The following is a 26,060-nucleotide window of genomic DNA, read 5'->3' on the forward strand; positions in this document are numbered from 1 at the left end:
AGGGAATCGCCCGCAGATCTGTACTCTCACTCGAAGTGGGAAAGGACTTGATGTAGCAGGGGCTGGCGCCGTTGATGACAGCGCCACTCTAACACTGTCTCGCACCCCGTCGAGGGGGTCTGCAATCGCACCTACCTTCCCTGATTTCCCCCATACGATCAAATCCAAAACCGTAAGATATTGACCGGTGGGCTAAAGTACCGCACCCGAAATTAGAAATGCAGCGAACCTGGAGTGCACTTCAGGAGTTAAAAGATTCATGTAGAAGTAAAACAAGAATACAGCACATTGTATTACGAAGAGAAAAATATATTCTCGATGTGTATGTGTGTTTTATGAATTTCTGTGCCGGCATGTATGTGTGTAACTGTGAGGTTTGGTATACTAAAAGACGGTGTGAGTGTGTTTAGCCAGCGGGACTGGCTAGAGACGTAACTAAAGAGACTTGACGAAAATCAACTTAAGGAGATTGGAAAATATAAGAGCGTCTGAAACGTATAAGAGCGTCTGAAATGTATAAGTACAGTACAGGTGGACGTAAAAGTAGTTAAACAGTTTTTGTATTTTTATACAATTAGTTGCAATAATGGAAACAATTTGGTTTTATTCGAATGTCTCGAAACCAGACATGCTGAAACGCTGTAGGTTTAGAATCGAGACTGGGGAGAATAACGTCTTGTGAGAAAATCTGTTTACCTAACGGTTAGATCCTGTAAATCCCTTGTAGCCTCCCTAAGTCTGTCCCAGTCCAGTGGTTAAAAATGTACTGTTAATGGAGTGTTGGTTTCTCTGTTAGGGGATACTGGAGCACTACTGTCATGCTTGTTTCACTCCTCTGTTCGACGGTGTGCTATAGATTAATGTATATGGGAAGACGGCAGGAGACCACAGGAGTATTGGGACAGCAAGTTTTACTTGCCGAGTACCAGATTTTAATGGGTGGTTTTATTCCAGATCTATTGGGTTTGAATATTATGCATTACAAAGAATGACTATCCAGAACAGGGTATCACATGGCTTCAACTGGCTGTGATCACTCAGTATGTTGATGGTATTCTGAGTGCTTCCCCTGACGAGGAAACCCACAAGTCTGAGTTGCTTCAGCTTTAGAGTGTCTAATAGAAGCAGTTATGATAAGGCCCTTTTGTGTCTAGCATTGTGAAATTTTAACAAGGCCTGGGTGCAATGTTTTTACAGGGTGAGCACAACTCTTAACAGATCTGCTTAAGGGGGGAGTGCAGTACAAGGACAAGATTGCCTTGGTTCCCGCAGCAAAAGCCACCTGTAATAATTTGAAACAAGCTCTCTTACAGGTGCTGAGACTGGGGTTTCCTCAGATGGATCAACCATTCCTTTGTATTATTGCAAGTTGCTGACAGAGGCCACCCAAGGAGCCCGCGAGCAGGTTCTGGAGGCGTGGGGACCTCCACCTGAAGGAGGGCACAACCTCATCCCAGGAGAGTGGGTGTGGATCAGGAAATTTCCTTCACAGGTTCTCCAGCCCAGGTGGGACGGACCCTACCAGATCCTGTTGACAACCGAGTCTGCGGTTCCAGTGGAAGGAAAAGATCGCTGGATCCACGCGTCACACTGCCGACGAGCCTCATCCCCAGACCCAGAATGAAATCATTTCTGTCAATAATGATAATTGTTGCTGTAGAACTATGTTCCGCAGGGATTAATGATCATCTCTCCCACAAAGGAGAACATGGAATTAATTCCTTTTTAGGCCTCTCCTATCTGACAGCTAAGAAAACCAACCAAAGTGCCTGCTGGGTGTGTGCCGCATTACCCAAATATGTACAGGGAGGACTTCCTATGGGGGCCATTCCTTGGCGTCTCGAGGAAGTCATAGGCATGATCATTTAAAGGGATAATTTAGGAGATTTTAATATGACAAACTATGGGGGTTGCCATAACACGACTTTAACCTGCACAACATTGCAATATCTACAGGAGCGAGGCTTAGAGCCCACGAGTTTCACAGGCTCTTACGCTCCTAAATATAACAGAAGCCATACACCACCATACCTGACTCTAAATAAGGAACGTGAGGGAAACATATGTTTTCAGCACACTAATGGTCTGCACTTGGTTGGATGGAGTCGTTGCAACCTTACCATCGCTGCAAATATATCCACCTCTACCTTCCAAATTCCAGGATGGGATCGGCACACCCCACAATTCGGTATAAGTTTCTTATTTTCAGAAGCATGGGGAGTGCCAAACGGAACATATTTCATTTGTGGAAAACGAGCCTACCCATGGTTGCCAGCCCAGTGGTCTGGCACATGTTATTTAGGATATGTGGTTCCTCATATCCGTGTTCAAACCCACAGCCCCTTCGGACCTAACCACAGACCACAAAGAAAATTGGCTGATTGGGAATATTATTTAGGTATAATATTTCCACAAGCCGCCATGAACTTTCTGAGTCGAGAGTAAATTCAAATGGCCTCGACTTTAGAAGAATTAGCAAATTCTACCTCATCTAGTCTGAAGGCTGTTAATGATGAGATGGTAGCCCTCAGAACAGTGGCCATGCAGAACCGACTAGCTTTAGATTATGTACTGGCGGCCCAAGGAGGAACTTGTGCAGTAATTGGCACTGAATGCTGCACATATATCCCTGATAATTCTGAGCACATCTCAGATCTGGCCCAACACATTTACAATGAGGGACAGAAATATCAGGACTATTATACTGAAAATTTGGGAATTGGATCTTGGGTAAAGTCTGTGTTTGGGGCCTGGGGCGGAACTTTTTTACAGTGTTTATTTGTAGGAATAGTATTGTTTATATGTATAATTGTAATCATCACGTGCACAAAAACATGTATCACATCTTGCCATAACCGTGGAACGTACAATGTCATGGCAATACATACCTGTTCGCCAAGAAAGGAAAGATCTGCCCTGACATTGTATGTATAAAAATAGGCTACACTGACGTATGCCATATTTTATAAGGGGGGAATGAAAAAAGATGTGAAGACGGGGGTTTGAATTTAATCTTTTCTGTAGGGGGTTTAGACTTCCAAGTCACAAGCTGGGGTTTATGGCAGGAAAGGGGGTTAACTGATAAGGATTGCAGATGCCAGCTAGGAACCCCCCTGGGTGTAATGTTAAACTGACCATTTGCCCAGAACATCGTAAACTGGCCAAATACCATGAACCCCCCTCTTTACCATCAGACCGAGTGACGTCAGAAACGGAGAAGAAAACTGTATATAACCCAAAAGTTTGTAACAGTACGGGGAACAATACTTAGGTTTTGTTGTTTCTTGCGGGAAACAAGACTTCGGCTTTATTGTTCCTTGCATGCAATAAACTCATCTGTTTTACTTCATCTCGGGATCAAGAACCTTATTTCTTCTGTTACAACAGTTGTGTTCAGGAATTATTCAGTATGGCATCTCCATGTTCAAGTAAACACTGCTCTATGTGCAAATGCAAAAAAGCCACCTTTAAAGGCGCTATATAAAATAAAGTTAATTATTATTAATATTGATGATATTCTTCCTCCCAGGACTTGTAAAATTATTGTTGTTATCCTGTAAAGCGTTTTAAGAAGCATACTGTCCAGCATATTGCATTTCATTACACTTTGACAGATCGTCTTATAATCACTTGTTGTTAAAATATCCCCCCAAGAGGATATCCCCCAAGAGGTATCCAGGTAAGAGTGAAACGGGCGTACAGTCTGGGGAGATCGCCCGTTTCCCATGTAAATAGTTCCCTGCTTCCGCATCCCTTGGTCTCTCTCTCTCTCTCTCTCTCTCTCTCTCTCTCTCTCTCTCTCTCTCTCTCTCTCTCTCTCTCTCTCTCTCTCTCTCTCTCTCTCTCTCTCTCTCTCTCTCTCTGGCTTGTGTCTCTCTCTCGTCTGGGCGCGGGAGTGTTGCTGGCGGGTGTTGACGGAGAAGAAATAAAGCACAGTTTGAGTCTCTGTGTTCGTCCTCAGCAAACCCAAATTCATTACATTGGTGTCAGAAGCGGGAGGATGGACAGTGAATGGCTGATGATGTCGGACTCGGAGAAGCACCGGTTCCCCCAGCAGCTGAGTGACCCCCTAAAGTGCCTTTTGGGGGCGAGCAGCAGCTGCCAGCTGCCGGGACGACCCCTCAGCACCACCAGTAGCCACAGCCCTTATCAGGGCTACCCCATGGTGACCTACGCCACCCCTGCTCTAGCCTGCGCCGGTGAGACCTAGCCGTTATAATAGGGCGTTCCTCTGGGACCTGGCACCGACTGAGGAAAGAGTGCTTCACCCCGCCTGCTGTGGGAAAGGTTGGCCACAGCCGGGGCTTAATTCTTCCCAGCCTCATCGAGGGCAGACCCTACCAGGCCCTCGTCGACACCGGTTCGACCATCACCCTGCTGCGACCTGGTTTCCTGCCGGGCGCCGAGGCAGCCGGATCCCCAGGGTGCTCACCGTGTACTTTGGGGCTGCGAGGGTGAAACATCCCTTTTACCTTGCCCCAGTCTGCGAGGTGGGTAGTTGCCTTGACTTGGGCGTGAGAGACGGGGTGCTGCGCCGGGGGTGGCGGGTGCCCTCCAGTAGCAAGGTCAGGTGGCAGCAGCGGGCGTCGCCTGGCCCTGTTGGCTGACTCCCAGGACGGTGAGATAAGCTTGCCCCTACCCAAAGTCTGTAAGGCACTCTGTGCACTGTGGGAGGCCTTGGAGGTGAGGGATGGGGTACTGCGCCGGGGGTGGCAAGTGCCCTCCAGTGGCGAGGTCACTGCTTGGCGGCCTCCAGCTGGCCGTGCCCCGCTTGGAGAACTGCCCACGGAGTGACCACGACACCACAAACTGCCACCTGACCTCGCCGCTGGAGGGCACCCGCCACTCCCGGCGCAGCACCCCGTCATCCTGCTGCTGACACCAATGTAATGAATTTGGGTTCGTTGAGGACAAACACAGAGACTCAGACTTGTGGAGTTAAAAACTGCTTTATTTCTTCTCCGTCACCACCTGCCAGCAGCAGTGATTATAAGACGATCTGTCAAAGTGCAATGAAATACAATATACTGGACAGTATGCTTCTCAAAGTGCTTTAGGGGATTATAACAATAACAACAACAATTTTACAAATCCTGGGAGGAAGAATATTATCCCTATTAATAATAATAATAATAAACTTTATTTTATATAGCGCCTTTAAAGGTGGCTTTTAAAAAAAAAACTTTTTTTAAATGCATTTGCATTTGCACAGAGAGCAGTGTTTACTTGAACATGGAGATGCCATACTGAATAATTTCTGAACACCACCATTGCAGCGGAATTTGCATCGTTTGGCAGGGCTATGATTCATACAAGTGGTGGTGGATTTGGAAACAAAATGTATTTACATTGGGTTGCTGTAAGTGGAGCACTAATAACCCCAAAACTCTACTTATTATTTTACAAGAGAATGCACCTAACAAGCTGGACAGTATGCTTCTCAAAGCACTTTACAGGATAACAACAACAATAACAACAACAATTTACAAGTTCTGGGAGGAAAAATATGATCAATAATAATAATAAACTTTTATATATAGCGCCTTTTAAAGGTGGCTCCTCAAAGCGCTTTACAGGATAACAACCGATGAAACAACAGTGGCTGGGGGTTGAAAATACCTGTGATACCAGTTTGTTCATAAACAATGTACTGTAGACACAGACACTCAGTAGCAATAGCAATTAGCAATATCAAAATAGCAATATTATGGACACACAATTGACTTTTTTTTTTAAAAATAACTTTTATTTTTGACAGCTGTTTTTTGTTGACAGCTTGACAAGTTTATCACTAAAAAGACCACGGGCATTCTTCCTCCCCCATACATTCTAAGAATAGAATATAATTTATTATTAGTATTTAGTACTATTATGTAGTATTTATTACAGTGCTAAATTGCAAATTATTGATTACAAATAGTTTATGCTAACACCTAGCTTTCTTAACGCGAGAAGTACTTACTTACGGTAGTACTGTACAGTAAGTACCTACTGTACTTAAGTACTACTACTGTAAGCAAAAAAAAGGGGTTTTGGAGGGGGGGGTGTGTCTTTCGCTGGAAGACTCGCCCCCTTCTGCTTTGAAAATACCTGTGAAACCGTTTAATTCGTCACAGCCAGCACTCCCGCAGAGAGTGATGAAAACTGCACAGCCCCAGGCGAATGCACATTAATATGTTGGGCTTTTGGGCTCAGGTGGATTTGCGCCCTACAGTTCAACCTGCGTTACCGCTGTGTACTGTACATACAGTACGAACGTGTTATTTTGAAATATAAAAAATGTCAATATACTGTAGTGTCAATAATATTTGCTATTTTAGTTTTTCAAAGAAGTGTTTCTGTTAAAAGAAAACTCATAGCGATTGCTGGATTTGAACACTCGACCTCAAATTTATACAGTACTGTAAATCGGTCGCTTAAGCAGTGATAAAAAGCTTGGATTCTCATGTATCTGATACAAGTATCTTTTAATACAGTCTTTGTTTTGCTCTTGAGGATCCTTGAGCTCTGGTTGAATGATAAGTATCTCAGTTTAAATAATTTTCGTTGTTAGAAATTATGAAACGTTCTATTAAAAGCAAGGGAGTTTTTATGTCTGTTATACTAAAAGAAAATGCCCGACGAACTAGGGATTGGACAGTTTTTCAGTGCTTGTACAATCAATGGAAATGTTCAAATAAATGTGCTAAAGAAATAAACAAAAAAGTAATTTATTCCTTTATCATATTGGCTAGCCATGTCCCGTCCTTGTTAGTTAGATCAATGAATTGCTGTGGTGTTACTTTTTGTCGATGGAAAAAATAAAGTATTTTCATTTAAAATGACGGTTACAAATAATGTGGACCAGCGTAATACTTTGAGTTTACAGCTTGTCTAAGGTCATTCATTATTAATACTATTAGTAATATCTTCGGTAAAGGCTTTGATGCATAAAATATTTCTGCATAACTAAAATATTTTATGATAAAGGTAGGTTGTGTACTTTTGCCCAACTGAGCAATCTTGCTTTCATAAAATATACCAACTTTTTAATGACTGATGATTAACATGCTGTAATACACAGTTTAAATTTAAAAGCTCAAATGCTGTACATGAGAGGTTAAGCTTTATTGGCTCCTCCTGGCGGTTTTACAAGGTGATTCCAGATACTTTTCGAAATTACGTCATATGACGCGTTACACTGTGTCATACCTTGTTAGGATGCGACACTCCCACCGCATGGTACCGTGGTGTACCTCACTCGTTTTGAATGGCTGCATCTGTATATTAAACCCCTCTCTCTCAGTGCAGTGTTATGTAAGGGTGTCTCTGTTAACCTCTCTCTCAGTAATTATTTATGTACTGTTGTGACCAGTCAGTGTGTCTTTATTAACCATCTCATTACTTGGTTAATGCACTATAGTGTGCAGTCAGTGTCTGTATTAACAAACTCCAACAGCTTTATTGGCATGACCAGTAAGTTACAGTGTTGCTAAAATGCCAGTACAACATCTACAGGCATTTGCAATACAAATGCAAACACATCATAGGACATTTATTTACAACATGCAACACATACAACATTATCAAAGAGATAGGTTCACTGTTCCTCAGACTGTGACAGGAGATTACATATTGGGCTGCTAGTTCAAATGAGTTCCCTCCTCCTTCTCTCAGTCTTGTTAGCTGTTCTGATTCTGGCAGGTGTGGGATTTTTTGGGACTAAGTTTGTTTTTGTAGCGAGGAATGTTTGTTTGAATGTTTAAAGTGCATCTCTGTCTCTGTTTCTCCCTACTGGTGGTAGCGGCTCAGCCTGTCCTCGCTGGGAAGTCAGGTCTGCCTGTGTTGCCCAGTTTCTATGGCCAGGCTGTGGTCGCTGAGCCTGTCCTTCACCAAGGTATGTTTCTATTTGCTGTTTCTTACCCCTGGTCATAGACTCCACTAGTGTCTTTTTATCTGTTTAGCGTCCTATAGCATTCCATGTTATTTTGTGTTTGTGTGTGTGTGTTTCAGTGTGTGAGGTAGTGTTGTTTGGCTTGTGCTGTTATTTGGTTGATTTTGATTTGTGTTGCTTCAACTGTGCTGTCCTGAGGCTGGTTGGTGTCAATGAGGACCAGTGAGGTCAAGTCAGGACAAGCTGGCTGAGGAGACTCTTCTCTGGGCTCAGCTCTTGGCTCAACAGGGCCTTGTGGTGGTATTTTATTGTTCTCTTCTATATGCTGATTTGTAATGGGATTTCAGCCCTGCATGCATTGTTAGGAGTTTTTCTCTGCACATGAAGGATCTTTTGACTGACCTCTGTGTGTAGAGTTTGTATGGGATGTTGTTCCCATTTAGTGTAACTGGTTCTGTGAGAGGACCCCACACTTCACTGCTATATAGGGCCATGGATTGGATTACACTTTCAAATATGTGCAGCCACATATTTAGGGGGATTGATCTTGTAGAGCCTCCTTCTAATAGTGTAGAAAGCCCTGCATGCCTTCTCTTTCAGTGCCTTCCCTGCCAGGTCAAAACTCCTAGACTAACTGATTGTCAGTCTGAGGAATGTGTAGTTGGTTGTGTGTTCCACTGTGTTGTTGTTCAGTGTGAAGTGGTACCTGTTTCCTTGAGATCAGGCTTTCTTCTGGAAAACCAAGACCTTTGGTCTTTTCCAGATTGACTGTCAGTACCCAGGTCTGACAGTACTGCTCCTGCTTTCCAAGAGCTGTCTATTTACAGTGGATATAAAAGGTCTGCACACCCTTGTTGAAATTGCAGGTTTTTGTGATGTAAAGCCAGAAATCAAGATAAATCATTTCAGACATTTTTCCATCTTTAATGTGACCTTGCAACTAACAAAATTCAAGAGAAAAATAAATAGATAATTATTAGGACATATAATTGAAATAAAAAAAACCTCCAACATCCTGGTTGCATAAGTGTGCACATCCCCCCCCCCCCCAACTAATAATTTGTGGAAGCACCTTTTGCTTCTTGATTTCTGGCTTTACATCACAAAAACCTGCAATTTCAATAAGGGTGTGTAGACTTTTTATATCCACTGTATGTGTGCATTTCTTTTCTTCTTTAGGGTGTGTTTTTGGTTGTATATTCCTTGCAATGCTTTACTGTTCTGTCTGCGATCTGTATCAAACCATTTTTCCTTTGCTTTTGTTTTTTGAGTGTGTTTTTTATTAATTCTTTTTTAATTTTGATTTTAAAGATTGTTTCTCAGTTATGTTATTTAAATCTTTTTATTGCCAGGTTCATACAGCTGACTGGGCTGTGTCCCTTTGTCATTGTGCTGGTATGATCTCTTGATGTATAGTGTGATCTGACTGTTCAGAGAGGGGAGTTAGTGGCCTGACAGTGAAGGCTCTAATACAGGATGGGTTCAAGTCAGTGACAGCCTAGTTCACCACACTGCTGCCCAGAGCTGAGCTGTAGGTGAACCTGCCTAGAGAGTCCCCTCTGGTCCTGCCGTTGACAATGTACAGGCCCAGTCCTTGACAGAGCTGTAGCAGCTTGCGCTCGATCGTGTTGACAGCTCGATGGCTGTACGTGGTTGAAGTGACCAATACAGAGGGGATTGTACAAATATATGAATTGTTTCCCTGTGTGCTGGTGTATACCTGTTTGTGCATTGAGGTTACCGCAGAGCATCACATTTCCCTGGCCCTGGTAATGGCAGATCTCATTGTGGATACTGAAGAATTTCCACACTGTACTAAGGAGATTCTAAGAATGAGATGTAGACCCAGGAAATGGGACCCAGGAGACCCAGGAAATCGTCTGTACAAAAATGAGATTTTTTCTGTTGACTTGAAGCCAAACATGACTATTTTAGTTCAAGTAGGTAGCTGTGTCATCATGTGTAGGCTGCAAAGGAACAAGTAAAGGTTTTTGCCATGCTGAAAAACATGGAAAAGCAGAAACTGAATTCCATGCCTTCTGCAGGTGTTAGGCTCCTCTGCCGAAACGTTGTTTCCTTTCTTTTCTTTTCAGCATGTGACTGTTTTCTCTTTACAGGTTAAATGTGGCAAATGAGCTCTACTCTATACCACAATTATTAATACCTCACTCTCATTGAAGCATCTTTTTACAGTTTTAATATACTGTGGTGTCCAGTCAGCATGTCTGTATTAACTCTGTGTAGTGTTTTGACCTGTAGTGACCATTTGGTGTGTTAACCACACGCTCAGGGGGCTATTTATGTACTGGAGTGTCCAGTCAGTGTGTCTGTATGAACCCCTCTCTCTCTCTTTGCAGTGTTAATCTACTGGAGTGTCTAGTTTGTCTGTTTTTTTCTGTCTTAGCGCCTCTTTTTCAATGTGGTTATAATGTACTGTCCAGTCAGTGGGTGTGTATAAACATACCTGTCTCTCAGTGTAGTGTTAATGTACTGGAGTGTCCAGTCAATCAATGTGTTTGTATAAACCCCTCTCTCTCAGTGTTAATGTACTATAGTGTCTAGTCAGCATGTCAGTTTTAACCTGTTTTTCTGCAACAGAAAGAGGGTTATGAATGTATTATTTAAAGGTTTATTATTAGAAGCTGTGTTATTGAAGAGGATATATCTAGGTTGAGTTAGTCAGAAATTCCAGTTACTGAAACCTGAAATTGCAATGCTGCAAAGAAGTGCTGAATACAAACCAGTATTGTAACCATTGAGCTAAACTGGAATAAGTAGAGCCCTGTCTTGTCTTTCACAGCTGTGGGCCAGTCTGACTGCACTGTAGAATCATTCTATTTAGGTCATCGGGTGAATTCAATGCATGGCGGGGCTGTGGGCTGGGCGCAGGAGCCGGCGCATGGCAGGGCTGTGGGCTGGGCACAGGAGCTGGCGCGTGGCAGGGCTGTGGGCGGGGCGCAGGAGCTGGGGCGTGGCGGGGCTGTGGGCTGGGTGCAGGAGCCGGCACGTGGCGGGGCTGTGGGCTCAGCACAAGGCGGGGCTGTGTTCTGGGCGCAGGAGCCAGCGCGTGGCGGGGCTGTGGGCTGGGCGGAGGAGCCGGCGCGTGGCGGGCTGTGGGCTGGGCGCAGGAGCTGGCGCGTGGCGGGGCTGTGGGTTTTGTGCAGGAGCTGGCATGTGTTGGCCATATATTGTAAAATGTTTTTTTACACGGCGATTTCATATAATAAGTAGTATGTTCATTAAAACTATATTCAACATTCTGTATGTGAACTTCTTGTATACGTCTACTGATGGTCAATAGTAGACTAGCAGTCAATAGTTGTATTGACTACTGCTGTTGACCAGGAATTGATGTCGCCAGATGGAACCGAGCTTTCGTTAGGCGTTTCGACCCAAATCCATGACGCCCTCCTGCTGGTCACTGCTCATCTCCTCCCAGCCTCCTCCTGACTCCTCTCTCCTGCTCCAGAGCCAGCACGAGGCTCTCTCTGGTGTCTCTCCCAACCTTTGGACTGCTGTCTATCTTTCCCTCCCAGTCAACCCAACAGCTGTTGGCATTCTCCACACTGATTGTACAGGGAATCTTCTGCATCCCAACCCCTCTGGAACAAGCACGTCTGCCACCCTTTATCTTTGCATTCTTGTACCACATCTTTGTATTTGACACTTGTTCTCTCAGAGGCCTCCTCACATCCTTCCTCCTGTGGCACCGTCAGTTCAAGGAGGATAATCTTCCTTGCCTCTGGGGACAACATCACCACACTCTCCTTAGGGATGTTTGTACAACCTTGAGAAACTGCAGTTTCCTCCATGGTGCACCCTCATCTCCCAGGATGGAGCTTTATGCAGGATGGAATCCTTGATTTTCCTTGACTTTGTCTCACCCTCCCTGACAAATGCAACTGTGTTTGTAAATCCTCTATGAGCTTGCTGTGCCTTCTGTCACTTTCTCTAGGATTTCCGCCAGTGTTGTCAAGACCTTGTCATGGTGTCATCTGTACCTCCCTTGGGAAAGTGCTACTCTGCACCCAGAGAGGATATGTGTCATGGCACCCTTCTCTCCACAGAGTAGATCTTCCTTCATACCCAACTTGTACAGATTTGTTGGTGATAGGAGGGTGGCCGCAACCGGACGAGATGCAGGAGAACCCTAGCCTCCACAAATCTGTCCAAGCTAATCTTTTGAGGAAGATTCCACTTTGTTCATGTTCTGTGCACTCCCAACTCCACTGCTCTGGACCTTCAGCTCTTCTCCTCCCGATTGCTCGCTTCTTCCTGTACCATAACTCTCCTCTCTTTTAAGCTGGCTTTTTCCCCACTGCTGGAAGTATGTAGTTCCCAGGCCTTGCCTGCCAATACATGGGTTCCCAATGATATCCCGAAGCTTTAAGTACGCTGGGTAACCATTCGAGGTATCTTTAAAGCGTAGACGACAGCACCCTCTTTAAAGCCCTGGCCAAATACGAAGACAGCATATACAATTAAAATTCAAACTGATTTAAAAACTGCACATCCCAGTTAACATGGCGGTGTTTGTGATCCTTGCTTTTAACCAATGCGAAAGGTTTCGATAGCATAACCTATCAGCAACAAAGCGCGATTTATACGATAGGCTACCTTAAACTGTCAGTTACAGGACTGTATGGTGCTTAAGCCAAAATTAATTAGGATTTTTAGTTATGAAGGCAGGAAGACAACCCCCCCCCCCTTCCGGGTGCCTGACTTGTCACCATCTTTAACCATTCCATGTCCGAATCACAGTAGGGAGAGACACTTACGATAAAAAGTGAATCCCAGCTACTATACAAATAGATTTTTGTGATAAAGGGAAGAAAAACATTAGTATTTACTGCTAGTATTTAGTGTAAGATTTATAATTGAAATCTGAGCCTTAATTTAAAGTTAAAATCTTGATAAAGCAATGTAGGAAATGCCCAATTTTTCAGGAACAGAAATACACATAGAAAATAAATCCTTTTTGACATCTCAGATCAGTTTTGATCAAGGTCTCCAAAACAAAAAAGAGCATTTTCAGAGAACAATTTCTTTGTGTTTATATAGGTTAAGCGATTAGATTTATGAGTAATCTACAGATGCAGCCATTCAAAATGGGTGAGGTATTTCATGGCATACCGCGACACACCCACCGGGGTATCACGCGGTATCACGTGTGTCACGTGACTAGCTATCCGGCGTCGCCTTGTAAAACCGCCAGGGGGAGCTTAACCGCTCATGTACAGCATTCGAGCCTTTAATTTTGAACTGTGTATTACAGCATGTTAATCATCAGTCATTCAAATGTTGGTATATTTTATGAAAGCAAGATTGCTCAGTTGGACAAAAGTACACAACCTACCTTTATCAGAAATATTTATGCATCAAAGCCTTTACTGAAGATATTACTAATAGTATTAATAATGGATGACTTTGGACAAGCTGTATACTCAAAGTATAATTTCTTTAGCACATTTGTACAAGCACTTGGAATCTGTCCAAGCCATACTTTGTCAGACATTTTGTTTTACTTCAACGGGGCATAAAAACTTCCTTGCTTTTAACAGGGCGTTTCATAATTTCTAGCTACGAGAATGATTTAAAATGCGACACCTATCATTCAACTAGAGCTTAAAATGTCACAAGGAAAAATACACACCGGTATTCCATTTCTCCCTAAACATTGTAAGCTTCGAAGTCTTTAACTAACGTGATACCGGATACGTCAACAAGCATACTTTTAGAATTTGATTAAAAGGGAATATAATATGGAATCGCGTATCTCAAGAATTTAATAACGGTATGATTATATCTGTGTACTGCGGCAGAACTGTGTAGGGCTGTTTCGCCTGCCTGATCATGCGAGCTGTCTTGTAGCCTACTGGTCTAGGTGCGTGACTACCAACTGGCAGGTTGTGTGTTTGAATCCAGCTGGTGCTGGACTTTTCATTTTTATTTATTTATTTTTTAATCGCGTAACATAAACATATTACCGTATGCAAACTGTACTGTATACAGTATGTATATGTATATTTAATGTCTTAACTGTGCCTGTTTAATTGAATTAAAAAAAATTCTTTAACACGAACATTAAGCTGTTTACATCTTCCGCCTGAGAACAGTCACCCGTTGCTACCCAACGCAGAATGGTGATTGGCTGACACTATCTGACACCCCTCTGATTGGAGAAAAAAGACGTGCTGGCGTGCTATACCAGGAAGAGGATTTCTTTCTATTCAAAACGTGTATTTTAAAAGTTTAAGAAGTAAAAACCTTACAGCGTACACAGATTTCTAAACTGATCAGGATCGTTATCTTTGTCTTATGCATAATAATGTTCACCGCTCTGTCCAGCAAATTAATAATAAACTTTATTTTATATAGCGTTTTAAACGAATAAGTAATTAGATTGCTCATAAACCTAATCACTTGCTTTTTCTTTTTATTTAGGCTCAGATTTCAACTATAGATCGTATTATTAATAACCATAATAACAACCAACCAACAAAAACAACCATATAAACATAATGGTGGTGCTGGACCTTCCAGTTTTATTTATTTATTTTTTAATCGCGTAACATAAACATATTACCGTATGCAAACTGTACTGTATACAATATGTATATGTATATTTAATGTTTTAACTGTGCCCGTTTAAGTATTGAATATTCATATCTAATTTTACCACTGAAGGGAAATCTTAACATAAACATACAGTATATGGCTGGTCTCAGTACTTTCAAGAAAAAAATACACACCAGTATTCCATTTCTCCCTAAACATTGTAAGCTTCGAATGAAACCACTAAATAAAGACATAAATATAGAAATCTTAAGATTTGTTTTATTTAATGTTGGTAGCAGGATGAACTGTCAGAGTGTATATTTTGTCGCAAAGTTGCTACAAGATGTTAACAGTGAAAAAGGTATTTAGAAATGAGTTATTTCAAGATGAAAAAGAAAACATACACGAAACATGGTTTCATTACGACCAGAATCGGTCTTGAGATATTTTTAACTTGATTAACAGTATTTGAGAGGTATGTCTTAACACCGATACTACAGTGCTTAAGTACTGCTCACGTATATGTTTCTAGGTTTATATTATGCATTTCATACGGTCAAATTACTTTTGAGCGACTAATAAGAAGCGCTAAACGGTATGCGTTTTAGTTTCGTTTTGTGCTGGAACCCGTGGATTGATTAGAGATATCAAGTACATACAAGTCATTTTTTAAATGTTGTAGTTCGTCTTGAAAAAATGTTACGAGTACATCATCTATCAACAATTACACAGGTTCTGTTTCCATATTGCGGATTTTGGTTAGGTACAGTATTATCAAATCCAGTGGCGCTGTGTGTTACTTTAATGAGTCCCAATCTGTGATTGAAACCTGTAAAACTGGTTTAATTCGTCACAGCCAGCACTCTTCAGGTGTGAGGGTCTTCTGCTCAGAATGAAACGCTAAAATGTTTGTGTATATTCTAATGGTAGTGGGGGCAGGGTGTGTGGGAACAGGTTTGTTCTTCACACCTGAAACATTTTCTCTGAAAGGATTTTCTTCGAAGTTTAACCGATCTTGTTACAGCATGTTACAGTTTACTATTATTAACCATATTAATTTTAAGTGCTTAATGTAAAATCTTGTAAAAATATATTTTCATTGTTCAAATATACATTAATATACATTAAGTCTGACTATCATATAATAAGTTAAATACAAAACTAAAGAAAAAATAGGGTTAAATATAATTCAAAATATTTTGCTAACAATGTTAACTGTTTATGAATAATAAAATGTATTAACTAAGGAGTAGGATGGCACAGTTGTTAGTATGTTTTTTGTTTTGTTTCTTTTTCATAAATACAACAGTAGTACCTGATGTCTCAGTGGCTTTCAAAATTAAATTATGCATGCAAACCTGTGAACTAGAAAGATAACTAAGATTTTAATACTAATTAAATGACCGCAGGCACTTCCCACCCCCTCTACATTCTCAGAGTAGAACAGACTAACCTTCTAATGAAAGACGGTCCACCCCCCACGGACAGGAAAAGTGCCCACAGGCACTTAAACTTAATATGGTCAGTAACGGTAAACAGTAACATGGTAAGAAGGAGCACGTACAAACGTTTTCGAAATAATAATAATAATAATAATAAACTTTATTTTATATAGCGCCTTTAAAGGTGGCTTCTCAAAGCGCTTTACAGGATGACAATAACAATAAATAAGAAGACTACAACAATAAATAAGAAAATTTCACAAGACAGGACACAATTATAATTACAACAATACAACAATAACAATAGAGGAGACCGTGGAAGATGGTATTAAGAAGAGCAGAGGGGTGAAGAATGGAACCAGTTAAGTAAAGGCTTTTCTGAAAAGGAGGGTTTTGAGTCTGGATTTGAAGGAGTTTAGAGAAGGTGACTCTCTAATATCCTTGGGCAAGGAGTTCCAGAGCTTGGGGGCATAGCAGGAGAAGGCCCTGTCGCCCATACAATGTAGACGGGCTTGGGGGACAGTAAGGAGGGCAGAATTTGAAGAGCGGAGGTTGCGAGGTGGGGAGTAGGGCGATAAAAGTTCAGACAGGTATTGAGGTGCCAAGCCATGTAAAGCCTTGTAGGTGAGCATGAGGATTTTAAAGTCTACGCGGAATTTGACCGGAAGCCAGTGCAAGGACTCCAGGATAGGAGTAATGTGAACACTTGCACTAGATCTGGTCAGGATTCTGGCTGCTGAATTTTGGACATACTGCAGCTTGTTCAGAGTAGATTTAGATACCCCAGGGAGCAGAGCATTGCAGTAGTCAATTCGAGAGAATACAAATATGTTGATCAGCTTTTCAGCCACAGTTAATGATAGCATAGGGCGTAGTCTTGCGATATTTCTAAGGTGAAAAAAAGATGTTTTGACAGTATGCTGTACATGTGGGTCGAATGTTAAGCCAGAATCGAATATAACCCCAAGGTTTTTCAATTTTGATTGGAGCTCAAGTACAGAGCCATCTACAGACAGGGTTACAGGACTGGCTTTACGAAGTTGGTGGGGGGTACCAATAAGCATGACTTCAGTCTTGTCACAGTTAAGATGAAGGAAGTTTTGAGTCATCCAAATTTTTATGTCAGAGATGCAATTAGATAGAATAGAGACAGCCACATCAGTGTCGGGTTTGGTATGGATGTATATTTGAGTATCGTCAGCGTAAAAATGAAAGCTGAGGCCATGTGATCTTAAAAGCTGACCAAGTGGGAACATGTAAATGCTGAAGAGCAAGGGGCCCAGTATTGAGCCCTGAGGGACACCAGACTTGACAAGACCAATTTCAGACCTGTACCCATTGAGAGAGACAAAGTGACAGCGATCAGTGAGGTAAGACTTAAACCATTTGAGGGCAGTGTCAGAGACTCCAAACACAGTCTCGAGACGAGAAAGCAAGATGTTATGGTCAACAGTGTCAAAGGCAGCACTGAGATCAAGAAGGATGAGTATGGAAAGAGAACCAGAATCAGAAGCTATTAGGAGATCGTTGGTGACTTTGACTAGGGCGGTTTCTGTGCTGTGAAGTTGACGGAAGCCAGATTGGAGGGGTTCGAAAAGGTTGTTTGTCATGAGGTGGTTATGTAACTGAAGTGTGACAGCGCGTTCTAGAATTTTAGAGAGAAAGGGTAAGTTGGAGATGGGGCGAAAGTTGTTAAGATTGTCGAGAGCCATGTTAGGCTTCTTTGGCACTGGGGTAATAGCAGCAGTTTTGAGGACCGTTGGTACAATGCCGGTGCTCAAGGATTCATGTATTATATTGAGGACAATGGGACAGAGAGAAGAGAAACAGGACTGGAATAAAGTGGTGGGAATGGGATCTAAAATAGATGTGGTGGGTTTCATGCGCGTAACTAGTTTGTTTAGGGATGCTGAGTCAAGAAGAGAGAAGCTGGAGAGACGGGAACCAGAGAAGTTGGATGAGGAGGAAGGAGGTATGGAAATTATATCCGTAGTGGAGAGAATGTGATGCCGGATGTTGTCAATCTTAGAACTAAAGAAATCTAAGAATGTGTTGCAAAGTTGTGATGAGGCAGGTAATGTGGTGGGGCAGTTTGGCTTGAGCAGTCTGTTGATGGTGGAGAAAAGATGTCTGGGATTGTTTTGGTGATTTTCAATGATGTGAGAGAAGTAGGTGGATCTAGCAGACTCTATAGTAACCTTATAATCAGATAAGTAATCTCTCCAGGCCTGATAATGTACATTGAGGCCGGAAAGACGCCACCTACGCTCAAGTTTGCGAGAGGCTGCCTTCATGGAACGCAGATGGTCATTGTACCAGGGGGCAGGGTGAGAGAAGGAGATGGTTCGAGTTTTTAAAGGAGCAAAGGTGTCGAGGGTAGATAAAAGAGCATTGTCAAGTAACTGTATTTTGTCCTCTAGAGGGTCAGAGGAAGAGAAACAGGATAAGGAGGACAGAACAGAATTTGCAAACCTTGGGTGATCAATTGATCGCCAGTTGCGGAAATTGACAGAGAAATAACCACATGTAAGACTCTGATCCTAAAAATGTTTAGGGAGAAAGTGGAATACTGGTGTGCTTCCAGAAGAATCAGTAAGGCTCAGAGATTACATAAAACTTCACAGACATTAACGAAGAGCATAACGCGTGTACTGTATACACTGCAAGTACTGTACAACCCAACTCTCTGCAGGAGTGCTGGCTGTGACGAATTGAACCGGTTTCACGGGTATTTTCAAAGTAGGAGGCGAGATTTCCAGCGAAAGACACCCCCCCCCCCTCCCTCAAAAACCCAGTAAATACAGTACTTACTAGTTAAAGGCTAGGCTCCCGACTACGGTGAAAGGAACCCTTCTTTCATTAGAAGACAATGAACATATTTTAGCCCTGAATGAATTAATAGCAAACATTGTTTACATAAAAGACATTTTTCCAAGAAAGTTTAGCCTTTGTCACTAATGAAACCACTAAATAAAGACATAAATAGAAAAATCTTAAGATTTTTAAAATACATGACTTTGCTAAAATTTATTTGAAAATAAAAACAATTACAACCGCCAGGGGAGAGAGAGAACAGGGGAGGGATGTTGGTTTTGCATAAGGGGCGGGGCTATGGAAAGTAGGTATGTTTGGGAATGTGTAGTTACATGTTCTGGCTGTTTGTGAATTATCGTTGTTGAGTATGGAGTGTTGAGGTATTGATTTTGTGTAATGCTTTATGTTGAAAATTGAGGTGGATTTTGTTTATGATAAACAGGATAAACTGGGATGGGAGGAAGGTTTGGTTTTGCATAAGGGGCGGGATTATGATAATTGGAGGACTTTGCGAGTGTAAAATGGTTTGATTATTTGATTTTGTATTGTGGTTGTTATCTATGTTTTTGGTTGGTATTATGTTTATATGGTTGTTTTTGTTGGTTGGTTGTTATTATGGTTATTAATAATACGATCTATAGTTGAAATCTGAGCCTAAATAAAAAGAAAAAGCAAGTGATTAGGTTTATGAGCAATCTAATTACTTATTCATTTAAAAAGCTATATAAAATAAAGTTTATTATTAATTTGCTGGACAGAGCGGTGAACATTATTATGCATAAGACAAAGATAACGATCCTGATCAGTTTAGAAATCTGTGTACGCTGTAAGGTTTTTACTTCTTAAACTTTTAAAATACACGTTTTGAATAGAAAGAAATCCTCTTCCTGGTATAGCAAACCAGCACGTCTTTTTTCTCCAATCAGAGGGGTGTCAGATGGTGTCAGCCAATCACCATTCTGCGTTGGGTAGCAACGGGTGACTGTTCTCAGGCGGAAGATGTAAACAGCTTAATGTTCGTGTTAATTTTTTTTTTTAATTCAATTAAACGGGCACAGTTAAGACATTAAATATACATATACATACTGTATACAGTACAGTTTGCATACGGTAATATGTTTATGTTACGCGATTAAAAAATAAATAAATAAAAATGAAAAGTCCAGCACCAGCTGGGTTCGAACACACAACCTGCCAGTTGGTAGTCACGCACCTAGACCAGTAGGCTACAAGACAGCTCGCATGATCAGGCAGGCGAAACAGCCCTACATAGCTCTGCCGCAGTACACGGATATAATCATACCGTTATTAAATTCTTTAGATACGCGATTCCATATTATATTCCCTTTTAATCAAATTCTAAAAGTATGCTTGTTGACTCCGGTATCACGTTAGTTAAAGACTTCGAAACTTACAATGTTTAGGGAGAAATGGAATACTGGTGTGTATTTTTTTCTTTAAAGTACCAAGACCAGCTATATACTGTATGTTTACGTTCCAAAATTAATATCGTTTATGGCCTTCACACGCGTTACAGTATGCTCCTATTCTTTTTATGCTCAGCTACTAAGATTTCCCTTCAGTGGTAAAATTCTATATCTACAACGGGCACAGTAAAGACGTTTACAGTAAGTCTTTCTACGACAGACCAATGGACCACGAGTGCCCCTGTCGGTCAACCAATCACGCACCGCAGTATCGCGTGTCATCTTACCTGCGATACGTGTCTGTACCGCTTACTTTGAATGGCTGCATCTGTATTTTCTTATTAGTTTAAACGGTTAAATTTCAGCTGGAAAAGATCGCACCAGAGACAGCACTATCTCTGCTTGTCATAGACGTTCAGGAAAGGGTGAATTAAGTCGTGTCAAGTGCAATAATATTTGGGTGAGTAATCACAGTTTAAACAGTTCACAGAGTAATGTAAAAATACTAACAACAACATCACTTTATTAACCCTTTACAATTTTTTGCATTAGGAATTATCTTTTCACATACCCCAGCTTGCTCTCCATGAGACACACAGACAGGGAGAGAGCCCTGTCTCTCGTCAGAGTGCAGGGTCTGCCATTGTACAGCACCCCTGGAGCAGTTGGGGTTAAGGGCCTTGCTCAGGAGCCCAACAGAGTAGGATTCCACTGCCGGCTGCGGGATTTGAACCGGCAGCCTTCTAGCCATGGGCACAGATCTTTAGCCACAGAGCCACCGCTCCACCTCAAAAATGCACATGAGTAAAGTTTTAGAAATGGAGCAGGTGTTACTTGGACATAAGCAAACAGAAAAAAGCTATGACCAGACATAGTGCACAAGAGGGATGCAGGAACATTTGCAAAAGCTTAGATGTACAAAAAATCACAGAAAGGTGTGTGTTACAAAAGAACATGTGAACCTGAAGTAGATTTGGCAGAGTGAGGGGCTTGAATGATCAGGTGCATTTCTGGCAGGAAGAGTACGAAGGTTTGATGGGATAGATTCAGAAAATTAGCACACATGAAAAACAGAGCAATTCAGTCAGAGAGCCTTATATGAATTAATAGCAAACATGGTTTCACGGAAGGCTTCTCAAATAGTTAGACATTTAGCTTGATTGCCAGGGGGAAGGATTTGTAAATATATTTTGTTAAAGCAAGTCAGTTTTTTGCAACACCAGAGTCAGACGAACAAAGGTTGCAAGGTGGGGGGAGTAGACAGATAAGCCAGATAGGTACTGAGTGAGGATGAGGATTTTGAAGTTGGCTCAAAACCTGAGAGGAAGCCAGTGCAAGGACTTGAAGACAGGCGTAATGTGATTGCTTGCTTGCGACCTGATCAGGATTCTGGCTGCCAAATTCTGAACATATTGGAGATTGCTCATTGTGGATTTAAATACCCCAGTGAACAGGATGTGCATTTATTAATTCTAGAAAAAAGCCTTTCTTAGTTTCTCTAGTTCCCTTAAAAAGAAACTAAAGCAGTGTGATGTTTCCACAATGCATAGAGCTATATGGCCTGTATTTACATATGATATTTGTTATTTAAACAAATTTACACAAGCAGTTTTTGCGGATTTAAGTGAAGAATGAGTTACTGCAGATGGAAGACTAGAGATGTAGGTATTAAGAAGCTAATTTGGGGAAAGTTGAGGAATACACTGTTAACAAGAGCACTTCCTAATAGGGTTAGACATACTTTTGACAGATTGACAGGAGATGTTATAGACTGCAGAGGAAGATGATGAAGTTAACAAGCTGAATGTTTACATAGATACCGAAATGAGGATTGTATTTTAGAAATTTGTGCAATTGCTAACATTGAACTGTGTGCTGGATGCACATAAATTGAAGGAATGGGAAAATTTAGCTAATGCTGATCCACAGAGTCAGCATCTTAAGATGTTTATATTTAGAGGCATTTTGTTTAAATAACTAGTTATGGATACTGATGTGCAAGAGAGGTGGAAAGGCTGTTTCCTTAAGCCGGCACTATAAAATTTATCCTCAGTGATGCATCTCATAGTGGGTTTCTATCACTATGTATAGTTACACAGTGCCTTTAGTTCCATCCATTTTCTAATGGAACTGTAGCCTATCCCAGCAAGCAATGGACACAAAGCAGAATATACCCTGGACATGGCGCCAGTCCATCACAGGGCAGACAGACAGACAGACAGACAGACCAGCTTTCCCATATGCCATTTAACCTACAAGTATGTTTTGGACTGTGAGGGGAAATCATATCACCTGGAGAAAACCCATGGAACCCAGAGAGAACATGCAAACTCCACATACACAGGACTGCAAGATAGCAACGCTAACCACTTCGCCACCATTAGAAATGGATGGATAGCTTAGTTATCTTTCTAGTTCAAAGATTTGCATGCATAATTAAATTTTGAAAGCCACTGAGACATCTGGTGCTACTGTTGTATTAGTGAAAAAACATACAAAAAGCATGCTAAGCACTGTGCCATCCTATTCCTTAGTTAATACATTTGATTTTTATAAGCAGTTAACATTATTAATGTAGTTCAGGTGGGTAGCTGCGCCAGCATGCGTAGGCTGCAAAGGAACAAGTAATAGGTTTATTCCATGCTGAAAAAAAGAAGAAAGAGACCACAATGTTTCGGCCGTGGAGCCTTCTTCAGGTGTGAGAGAGACAGGGCAGTAGGCAAAGGTAAAGTAGCGGGAGAACAAAGGTTGGGAGGGAGGAGGAGTGAGAGGCGGGAGCAGGGGACAGAAAGAGAGGCCAATCAAGAGGTGTGAAGTCAGAATGGGTGCAGAGAGGTGTGAAATGAAACTTCCAATGAATGGAGAAAATTTAAAAGAACAGTAGTCTGTCGTTAAGGGAAGGGAGAATGTGTGATCCTAGCTGCAGAATAATTTTGGTTTCGGTGGTCTTTCTGATGTATGAGTTCGGAAAACCGTCTTTGAGAACACAGACGGAGAGTTTAGAGTGATCGTGGCCGTCAGAGGTGAAATGAGAAACAATGGGCTTGGAGAGATCTTTAATCTTCACAGCCCTGACGTGTTCTCTGAAGCGATCTCCGAGTCTCCTTCCTGTTTCTCCAATGTAGATGGCTGGGCATTTACTGCAAGAGATACAGTAAATAAGGTTGCTGGAGGTACAAGATGCTGTCTGAGTGATCCGGAATTGTACAGGAGGTAGCTGTAACAGAGGATACCCCAGCAGTGTGATTGACAGGGCCCTTGCCCGAGCCAAAAACACCCCCCGGACCATCAACCCGATCAGGAACTCCCGCCGTAACAACCGCATTCCTTTGGTGCTTCCTTACCACCCTAACACACTTCCTATCCCCAGGACCATTAACCACAACTTTTCCATCCTACAGGATGATCCCTCCATTGGGGCCCTCTTTTCTGATCGCCCTATCATCTCATATCGCCGACCACCTAATCTGCGTAACCTCCTTGTTCACAGCTCCCTTGACCGCCCTCAACAACCATCCACACCAGGCACCTTTCCTTGCAACAGAGCTCGCTGTATCACTTGCAAGTTCACAGCCACCACCACACTCATTCGAGGCCCCTCAGGACAATTCCGGATCACCCAGACAGCATCTTGTACCTCCAGCAACCTTATTTACTGTATCTCTTGCAGTAAATGCCCAGCCATCTACATTGGAGAAACAGGAAGGAGACTCGGAGACCGCTTCAGAGAACACGTCAGGGCTGTGAAGATTAAAGATCTCTCCAAGCCCATTGTTTCTCATTTCACCTCTGACGGCAACGACCACTCTAATCTCTCCATCTGTGTTCTCAAAGACGGTTTTCCGAACTCATACATCAGAAAGACCATCGAAACTAAAATTATTCTGCAGCTAGGATCACACATTCTCCCTTCCCTTAACGACAGACTACTGTTCTTTTAAATTTTCTCCATTCATTGGAAGTTTCATTTCACACCTCTCTGCACCCATTCTGAATTCACACCTCTTGATTGGCCTCTCTTTCTGTCCCCTGCTCCCGCCTCTCACTCCTCCTCCCTCCCAACCTTTGTTCTCCCGCTACTTTACCTTTGCCTACTGCCCTGTCTCTCTCACACTTGAAGAAGGCTCCACGGCCGAAACGTTGTGTTCTCTTTCTTCTTTTTTTCAGCATGGAATAAACATATTATTTGTTCCTTTGCAACATTATTAATTGTTAGCAAAATATTTTGAATTATATTTAACACATTTTTTTTCTTTATTATAATTACTAATAATTATAAATGTTTACTAATAGTTTAACACCTAACTTTCTTATTTGGATTATTTCTTATTTACTATTAACTGTTATTTCTTATTTAAATTCTTATTTAAACACTGAACTAAGTATGACATAACATTCAGAAATATAATTGAGAATAGTTTTGTGGTGTTTGTATAGATTAACTTTTCTAACATGTATAAAAAATTAAAGATGATTAAAATCTATAATATTTCCACATGTAATGTCATTAGGAAGCACAATAAGTTACTGCTTTGTCTAACAATGGTATCAAAAATAAATCTAAGTGGTGGGAAAGCTGTGCTTAATGATAATTAAGGGACTTAAAATTCAAAGAAAATTATTTACGTTGTTTAAACACTAAGTTATAAATGCAGATGTAATTGGTGCCATTCGCACTGCCTTATTCATTGTGTATGGCTGAGCTCAGTGCCTTCCACCTCTCTCGGTGCCACCTCCTTCTCTGACAGAGCACAGTGGGCGGTGCACTATTTTCCCAGCCTCTGATAGGGGGGAAAAAAGGCCTGCTGATCTGCTTGACACCACAGGAAAAGAAAAGAATGTGTTTTTTTCTGTAAGAGATGTGTTTATAGTTTATGAAATTCAAGTATTTTAAATGTTTATTTAAAATGTAAAAGAATAGTGTACACAAAGATTCTAAGCTGAACACGAGGAAGAAAAATCACCCATTTTTCACTAATAAGTGTTTTTTAGCTATCAAAACCCGTTTTTATAGCTTTTAAAGTCATGCAGTGTTTAAGTTAGGCAGGAACACGTCATTGTATTTTATTTCAATTTATTTTTTAAAATTTAAAAATAAATTGTTTGCCCAGCATACTTTAAGATCATTTGCAGTCTGCAGCAGTCCACTTCTTTCCTGATCTGGTACTAATTCCTGCTCTTCTGACCAGGCCGTCTCTGTAGATTCTGAAGGACATCTCCACCTTGAATGCTTCCACAATTGAAGATAGGGGGAGTTGCAGCTTTCCTGATCTTATGTAGAGCCTCACTGATGTGACGCTTGGAGGGATTCCCTGCCACGTTCGGAGGTGCTTGTTGATCGTTCTCTCCACCCCTTCCACCATTGATTATTAAACTATAAATTAGAAATATAGTGTTCTTTTGTATATGTTCATAGTTTAATATGAAGAAGGACGTTTTTTTCTGTAAGTGAATTTAGCGAGGAGCACAAAGAACTCTCAAAAGCAATCATGTCTTTGTGTCTCTATTAAGCCAGACGGGTAGCTGCATATTGGCCTTCACACAAGCAAATCAGTACTGGGTTGTAAGTGGTGATTAAATTCAAACTGTATGAGTAAAGTCTTTTTATTCAGAGTTTGGCTTCTTTCATAGACTCCTGATAACTGTTCACAGTCCTGGTTGCTCAGAATTTACTTCCCTTGTAGTGCATCAGGCAGTCTCCCAGCACTTCTCCCACAGACAGTGCCTTCTGTCTCAGCTGGAGTCCCTGCCTGTACAGCCTCCTCTCAGGATGCAGCGGTCAGCATCTTCCCTCACATCTGCCTTTCATGTGCTTGTGCTTTAGCTACACCTGATGTACCTCCCAGCCCCACACATCTGCCTTTTGCACTCTGTCTCTCTCTCTCTCTCTCTCTCTCCACGAATTTGCCCCTGCCCTCTGTCCTCTCATCTCATCTCTCCCAGACA

The 26,060-nt window shown here is 41.7% G+C and overlaps 1 protein-coding gene across 1 annotated transcript in view; it reads left to right on the forward strand.

Annotated features, from left to right (window-relative positions):
- Positions 1–26,060, forward strand: part of LOC148665493 (uncharacterized) — a 37,147-nt gene that overhangs the window by 5,596 nt on the left and 5,491 nt on the right. The window contains exon 2 of the mRNA XM_088631630.1: positions 7,784–7,876. Within this exon, the coding sequence (XP_088487756.1) occupies positions 7,784–7,876 (93 nt within the window). The remainder of the gene's footprint in view (positions 1–7,783; positions 7,877–26,060) is intronic.

Source organism: Lepisosteus platostomus, chromosome 5 (genome assembly GCF_059453375.1).
Source record: "Lepisosteus platostomus isolate fLepPlt1 chromosome 5, fLepPlt1.hap1, whole genome shotgun sequence".
Taxonomy (NCBI): domain Eukaryota; kingdom Metazoa; phylum Chordata; class Actinopteri; order Semionotiformes; family Lepisosteidae; genus Lepisosteus; species Lepisosteus platostomus.